The sequence below is a fragment of the Branchiostoma belcheri genome, unplaced genomic scaffold (genome assembly GCF_001625305.1).
Source record: "Branchiostoma belcheri isolate BF01 breed outbred unplaced genomic scaffold, Haploidv18h27 scaffold47, whole genome shotgun sequence".
Classification (NCBI taxonomy): Eukaryota; Metazoa; Chordata; class Leptocardii; order Amphioxiformes; family Branchiostomatidae; genus Branchiostoma; species Branchiostoma belcheri.
This window is the reverse complement of record NW_017804098.1, coordinates 706285-714559: the sequence shown is the minus strand read 5'-3', so window position 1 is coordinate 714559 and position 8275 is coordinate 706285. Positions and strand designations below refer to the sequence as shown.

Genomic DNA, 8275 nt, shown 5'->3' with positions numbered 1-8275 from the left:
CTAGACTATGCATGATGTACAAAATGACTAATAAACTGGTGGATGTCCCAACTACTAAGTACCTAATACCAGCCCAGAAGAGAACAAGAAATAGCCACGCATTCAAGTACCAGAGTTATCAACCAAGGATTGAGGTGTTCAAGAATTCATTCTTTCCTAGAACTATCGCAGAGTGGAACTCACTGTCACCACGTACAGTAGGGGCATTGTCAATAGATAGCTTTAAACAATGTCTAGAGCTAGAAGTTCAAGGGTTAGGTGTAACAAGTCGATCGGTGTAATATAGCCAGCTGCCGCCGCGCCGCGTGCCTGCGAAGCTGGTGTGTTACGCCGAAAGGCGGTTATACCGGCTATACAGATACAGATTCTCATCATTCACCATACGAAATCATAGAATTTTGCGTTAATTATGCAAATTAGGTCATCATTTGCATAATTAGTATCTGTTGAAGTTCCGCCTGCCATAGGTTACATACATTACATGTATGTAAGTAGTATAATATTGGCTTGTAAACATTTCGCCAGAAAGTGCCCTGCAGTTCCAGAACAAGCCGCTAGGGGGCCCAAACTCATATGACTTCTTCCCAAGCACGAGAGCTACCTTCCATCAAAATTTCATGACCCTAGCATGTCCAGATCGCGAGATATCGTAAACCTGTAATTATTGTATTTCCTCATTAATTATGCAAATAAAGTCCTCATTTGCATAATTTGCATTTAATTATGTACATCTCTCTCTCAGCTACCTACACACCAAAAATAATGAAAATATGTTGTTGCTGTCTGGACTTATTGGCTTTTAAACATTTCGCCAGAAAGTGCCCTGCAGTTCCAGAACAAGCCGCTAGGGGGCCCAAACTCATATGACTTCTTCCCAAGCACGAGAGCTACCTTCCATCAAAATTTCATGACCCTAGCATGTCCAGATCGCGAGATATCAAAACCGGAAGTTGCGCTGCAGTACCAAGGGAAGCCACTAGGGGGACAAAAATCTCATCATTTCCAGTTTTTGTCACACCCTACCAACACACCAAGTATGAAACCAATCCATCCAGGCGTTCTTGAGTTATCTTGTTGACCAACAGACAGACGGACGGACGGACGGACGGACGGACAGATAAACGCAACTGAAAATATAACCTCCATGACACATTTCATGGAGGTAAAGATTGAAGAATACGCATGTTAATTTCTCTAGAACGATGTACCTCTGACGAAGACATGAGATCTCCGACCTCTAGTTATAGATGAAATAATTGACGAGAAAGAGAGGTTCAACTGGATTTTTTGTTTGTTTTCACACGTCTGCACACATCGTCAAATTGTCTAGCCTTAAAACTACCAGTACTTCATTTCCTGTAGAGTATTTTCTGTCTGACTACATTAATAAAGTGTTTCACCTGACCAGCACTCCCTACTCTCGATTATAAAACTGTGCCCCGCAGGCAATATCGAGAGAAAACCGGTCCGACCGGGCCACTCGAAGGCGACACCAGGGCATTATGAAAGCATTATGGCGAGGACGTATCGTGTCGGAAAAGTCACAGTGCACCAAGACTCCGGTCAAACAGACTAACAGCGCTGTTGGGAAACGCCTTCCATTACCAGGTAACGACGGACGCCCTCATCTGTCCGCTGTGGCATCTACGCAGGCGTGATCGAGGTACATGGATCGCGTGTTATTGGTTTGAACGTCGTCATAAACCCTGTACGTCAACTGTGCGTGACCCACTTTTGGGACAGCACATCTCGGCACGCGCGGGAAGGTTCGACTTGCAATTTCCTTAGGTTTGTGCCCGATGCCAAGCGCTGGAAGGACGTGCCATGGGTCATGTTTAAGACAGTAACTACGGAATGCCCGACACAGCACCCGACTTTACCACGATGGCGGGGGAACAGGTGGTAGAACCGGTCTGCAGCCCACGACCACCCCCGGAACTATGCCGTTTGGACTCTTTCAACTCCGAGTTTGAGTCAGAGACAGACTCGCTGAACAACAGTTACGGCAGCGCCATGTCCGGCAGCGGCAATGGCAGCTGGGCCGCCTGGAACCTTCCATTCAGAAGTCCCAGAAAATCTGAGGACGAAGACGGGCCGAAGAAAAGGAGATCGACCTTCTTGAGCAAATGGCTTGACACAACAGGGGGAAAGCTGGAACTGCCCGAGGTAGGTGTACGGCTTGACGTTCCCATGGGAGCCGTGCCCGAGGGCGAGACTATACAGATGTATCTCGGCTTAAGTTGGCACAAGGACTACCGCCCAGTTTTATCGGACTTGGCGGAGTCCCTCCTCAGCCCTACCGTATACTTCGGACCTCACTTCGGCAAGCTGAACTTGCCAGCCACCCTCGTGTTCCCGCACTCAGCTCTTGTGGAAGAAGACGAGGAAGAGGAGGGAGGGTGGAAGTACAGAGTCTGTTATAATGAAGGCATCATCTTTAACACACGAGAGCCTGAGTGGTTTGATACAGTGGAAGGTGAGGAAGAGATCAGGCCTGGTGTGGAGCAGGAAACAGTAAGCATACATACAAGAGTTCCAGGCGCCTATGTCCTGCTGGGAAGAGAGGCGAACGATGAGATCCTGATCTGTAAGCGAGTGAAGATCATCGCGTATCTTCACCTTATCAGGGCCAAAGGCATGGTCAAGGTCAGTTGAACCTTACATAAAACGATTTATTGAACGGCCGATCTATTTAGTGCTTGTGTTGGCAGTTGCAGCTGTTCATTCATTAATTCAAATATTAGAGAACCATTTTCCTTCCTGTATGTGTTAGAGTAGGAATGCTCTTCCTACTTGCTTATTTAGAACTATCGCTAGAGCTATTGCGTGAACTTGAAGTAAACGTAAGGTTTATGTTCATCGTCTGTTAGTCAATTATACACACATACATCTATTGCGCATAGTGTGGTTGTAAGATCGTAAAATGTCATAAAAAGACATTAAGAGCCAACCACTGATAACGACGAGATGTAATGACAACAGTAGCTGTTTGAAAACACCAGCATACCCTGCAAAATACTCTGCGCTGTCGAGAGGGACTCAGAAAGTTGCAATCTAGGAGCGTCTTGTTCTACCCTCGTGTGTATATTGATCTGGTCGCCATTGTTCTCGTGTAGGAGCAAAGCCTTTGTTGTGACGCCATGACAGTGACTATAACAACTACAACGATCCATTGTCAATTGGAAAGGTCATGTGTCACGGTTGGCTCCTTCATAATCTTCATCCTTTGTGTTGAAGCGATCACCGCAGTAGAGATAATCCTTTGTATGGATCTACAAGTTAACAAGATAGGGAACTCCACTGGAAACTAGATTTGTTCTACAGATATAACGTAAAAGGTAGAATAATGAAATTCTCAAGTTGCGCAGTTTTTTTACCTACAGAATTAGTAATGGCGCCAGAAAAATAAACTCCTCCGCACAGAGCCAGTGGGATAAAAGAAAATACCGGTACTTGATGAGGCGTGAATTCTTGCGGTCTTTTCTAGCTAGACATTTGGTTTGGGTAAAACAGGTCCTCAGGTGTCATATTAGCCTGTATATAATAGGTGATATATGCGATTCAACTGAAATGACCTCTCCGCAAAAATGCTAGGCTTCACAAGTGACGATATACTATTAACGTTACTTACCTCAAAATAAGAATTGCTTCACATTGCAAAAAGATTCAAAGCCGTTATATGTCCCTCACTGAGCTTTAACTACCTACGGTTTGTAACCACGCGGTGCAGACTAGTTTATTTGCCGACAGAGCTCATTCTAAAGCCATGCAGCGCTCTCCTGTTAACATTGTATGGATTTTTGTGTTGTTACTTATGTTGTGATAGATGAGTTAGTACAACACGAGGTAGTAGAACCCCGGGTGATCCATTACTGTGTTATCAGCGCAAAAAATCTTTCCGCCTCGTCTATTGAGCACGAGGGACAACCTCACCGTCGTACAATTATATTAGCAGCTTACTCATTCCGGAATTCTCAGCAATATTTACTCACAATCTCTTCAATTATCTCTCCACAGGTCAAAGTGTACTGCACCGATGACGTCCCGGGAGTCGTGCAGGTAAGGCTGATTGATTTAGAGAAGCATGATTGGTTGATATAATAATGTACTTGATAACTCGACATCATTCATCATTTCTTAAAAAATGACACCTCAAGGGTTTGTCGCTATCGAGTCCCTCACGCCTGTGCTGGTTGTCCGGACAGCAGCAGCTTGTCTTGGTTTGCTTGATTGGATATCACGACTCCTGACAGGGGAGACTGATCGTCTCATCTGGGTCCTGTTTGAGATGTAATTGTGCCTGGATGAGATTAAATTGTCAGCGCCAGTACTCGTGATGGACAGACAATTGCAGATAATTGGATCGAAATGTAGAGGCACAAAAAGAAACGACCGACATGACCGAAGGGACTAAAAGATAGGGACTAGCTAGGGACGGGGTAGGGATGTGAAGAATAAGAACTGAAGGGTCAGTAAAATATCAGGTGACACGTGTTAACCATAGAAGGTCTTAAAATGGCTTTCCTATAACAGATGATACCACAGGGTCCTTAATACGCCACGCTGACTAGACCATATAAGATTACACAAATCTTACATAAAACTGTAATACAAAGATTCTTTATTGACACAACAAAAAAGTACAGAGACTTTTGTATGGTCTTCTACAACTTAACTAAAGATCTAACAAAGCTAAATACATGTGTGGATAACGTCATCTTACGTACAGAGTATATGTATGATGTCACAATAAAGGTTAACTATTCTCTAACATTTGTTCTCTAAGATCAAAACATTCTTTAATGTATTTTCCTATTTGAACACTGTATTGGTTATCTCCCCTTAGAATGTAGTTGCATTTATCTATAGGATCTAATATATTGAAATCAATTGAACAAGCGGAAAGAAAGGTGAACAGCAATCGGCGCTTATCATTGTATAGTGTACAATCCATTATAAATTACAGATCGAAATTGGTAGGTATAACCAGACTCCCGCAAGTAACAGAATTTGCACTTTATGTAACAGTAACTGTGTAGAGGATGAAGCACACTTTGTCTTAGAATGCCCGTTATACAATGATATGCGGAAATCCTTTATCAATTCCTTAGAGTTAGAGAAGAAATATACATACTTGTCAAAAGCAGAACTGTTCAAATATATTATGACATCCAGGCACTACGATGTAAATGAAAAGCTATGCAAATTTGTTCATACATGTTTCAAAAAGAGAGAGGAGACCATGTAGATAGATCCTGTAGTTAGAGACGTAGCACAGAAGTATAACACTTGTTACTTCTATACCTGTACCTGTAGTTATAGCACAGAAGTATAACACTTGTTTCTTCTATACCTGTACCTATAGTTATAACACAGAAGTGTAACACTTGCTTCCTCTATACCTGTACCTATAGTTATCCAGCTTAGTGCATTTGGCCCATGCAGGGCGTGAATATGCAATAAAGTTCATAAAGTTCATTATAAAATGGTGCTCATTTTCGATCAAGTTTGGAAGTCCGAACATAGCGTCCGAGCTAGTTGGCACTGTTATATTATGCACAAGAAATGTGTGTGCGCTGTAGTGGCCACCATCCCATTCCATCATTACATGATTTGCTGTGCATGTACCGGAAACTTCTCCCTCAACTTATTACCTCCATGAAAAATGGAGGTATTGTTTTTGGCGTGTCTGTCTGTATGTCTGTCTGTGTGTGTGTCTGTCTGTGTGTGTGTCTGTGTGTGTGTCTGTGTGTGTTTCCGCAACTTTGTAGTCAGCATAACTTCAGAACGCCTTTATGGATTGTGATGATATTTGGTATGATGGTAAGTCTTGGAAAGACAAAGGTCAAGGTCAAGTATGGGCCTCCTGGTCGATGACCTTGGTACTGCAGCAGAACTTCCGGTTTTTGTATCTTTTGTCCTGAACAAGCTATGGTCTTGACTTTTTGGTGACAGATAGCTTATCTTGTCAGGAATAAGTAGTGTGAGTTTGGTCCCCCTAGCAGCTTGTTCTGGAACTGCAGGGCACTTTCTGGTAAAAACTTTCAAAGCCAATAAGTCCAGATTGGAACAACGTACTAGTATTTTCATCATTTTTGTACCTGAGAGACAGTTGTACATGATTAAATGCAAATTATGCAAATGAGGACTTAATTTGCATAATTAATGAGGAAATTTTATAATTACAGTGTTTCATATAATGGTACTGCTATACATGTAATTTATTTAATCTGTGGCAGGCGGAACATCAACAGATATCAATTATGCAAATGGTGACCTAATTTGCATAATTTATGTGAAAATTCTGTGAATCCTTATTGGTGAATGATGGGAATTTTATACCTCGTAACATGTGTAACTTACTTAAAGGTATGCATCGCTATGCATATAATATGTTAATGTAGAGGTATTTGCATAATTAATGAGGACAAAGTAAGCCCATATTTCATGGAGGTATGAGATCTCGGAACTCTTGTTTCTGATGTAGTCGAACATGCAATGAATGAAGGATATATCGTTTTTGCTGAGCATACCAGTTATTATTGTGTAAAAGACAAACCCGACAGTCTACGGACTGTGCAGCAGTAATTCAACCAACGATTTGGCGGTCCACTGGGAAATCATGTACCTCCGTGGTAATATTGTGTCCTCCGTCCGCACATTTATCTAGTCTAGTGTGTGGTAAGTCGGCACGTCTTTGAATAAGGAAACCATATTACAAAATAAAAGTCATCATTGAAATGTTTAAAGAAAGACAGCCAAAGTTAATTATTACATAGTATGGAAGCAAGCACCATCACAGTGATCTGTCAGAGGTAACGGTAGATACTTTTCTGGCATAGAATATCATGCAGTACCGTGCATATTCATGCAATAATAGGGAATTTTTCTGACTCAACAGTTGTGTACTTTGTTTTCAGGTGTTAGAAAAGAAGGAAGCGACACGTGGAACGCTGGTTTCCATGACAACCGCCGATTCCGCCTTCTACAACGACGGGTCCGAGCTGCGCGTGCGCATTAGGCACAACCTGAAACATGTAGAAGAGCATAACCCTACCAAACTGAAAAAGGTGAAACCCCTTTTTTCTCTACAGTTCGGCATAAGCCCTACCGGACAGGACCTTCGACCTGTCACCTGACGCAGACTCAATCATAGGAATGTCGAGCGTTTTCTTGGCTTTTCTAATTGAGGACATTTCTCTGACAAAACCAATTGTTTGGTAAATCAGCTACACACACTGATCGTATTAGACGGTCGACCTCGACAAGTAACGGTACGTTCTGGGCGGACAGATATTGGTTGACCCGAGGAAGCGATCAATTCTGTCCCTCACGTTACCTTGTTAAAGTTAGAATTCTAACATCGTACACCGTCTGGATGAAATATATGTCTCATCTGAAGGAAAATATAACCTCCTCTCCGTCTCAGAACTACACTTTGTTCTGTGTAAAACATACATCACAAGACAGCACTTATCCCCCTTGGCTGTTAGCCATAATTCCGACGCCGCATGCTCAAAGAATACGTGTTTATCGACCCCCCCCGCCCTCTCTCTTTCAAATTTATGGGATTATAAAGGAAGACGAACGTACTCTTATAGATTTTGATACACTCCCGGCTGATAGTGATGTCTTAATGTATTTTCCCTTGAAGATGGCTCAGTCGATTCTGATACATACTAGTTTGTATAAATCGATTTTAATGTGGTGGAAGTGCGTTTCCCCACGCGACTGTTTGATCATGAAGTGTCTGGATATCAGCAGTATGATGTGTATCGACCCGGCGGTATTCCATGCCGTAAATGATAGATGTCTCCTGGCACCACACACACACGGACATCCTCTCATCTCTCCCCGCAGCTTTCCTCACATCTCCAGTCTTCACGTTTGTGAAGTGCGGTTGTTTCGGAACTCTTCCCGATGGGCCAATACCGATACATGTGTCAATACTGCAACCCGCAATGTCAAACAGGCAGGTTGAAAGAGACAAAGGAAAGTGACAAATGATTATGAAGACAGATTTATTGTTGAAGTAGCAGTCAAAGAGTTCATTCAAGTAGATGATCAACCTTGGCGATGTAGGCTGGGCCCCGGGGTGGGTATGAAACTGTAGTCTATTATTCCATTTCAATCTACCGGAATTCGGGAGGTAGAACGTGATAATTGTTTTGTGAAACCTTGTTCTCACTTGAGTCTTTTGAACTTTAATTTTGAGTCTCGCGCACATATTTGTGTCCTCTAACAAGCAATGAATAAAGAACACAATGTGATACAG

The 8275-nt window shown here is 42.6% G+C and overlaps 1 protein-coding gene across 1 annotated transcript in view; it reads left to right on the top strand.

Annotated features, from left to right (window-relative positions):
* The first annotated feature begins 1313 nt into the window (after positions 1–1313).
* Positions 1314–8275, top strand: part of LOC109479149 — a 12622-nt gene continuing 5660 nt past the window's right edge. Inside the window, exons 1-3 of the mRNA XM_019781029.1 lie at positions 1314–2646; positions 4018–4059; positions 6921–7070. Coding sequence (XP_019636588.1) covers positions 1855–2646; positions 4018–4059; positions 6921–7070 — 984 coding nt within the window. The 5' untranslated portion in view covers positions 1314–1854. The remainder of the gene's footprint in view (positions 2647–4017; positions 4060–6920; positions 7071–8275) is intronic.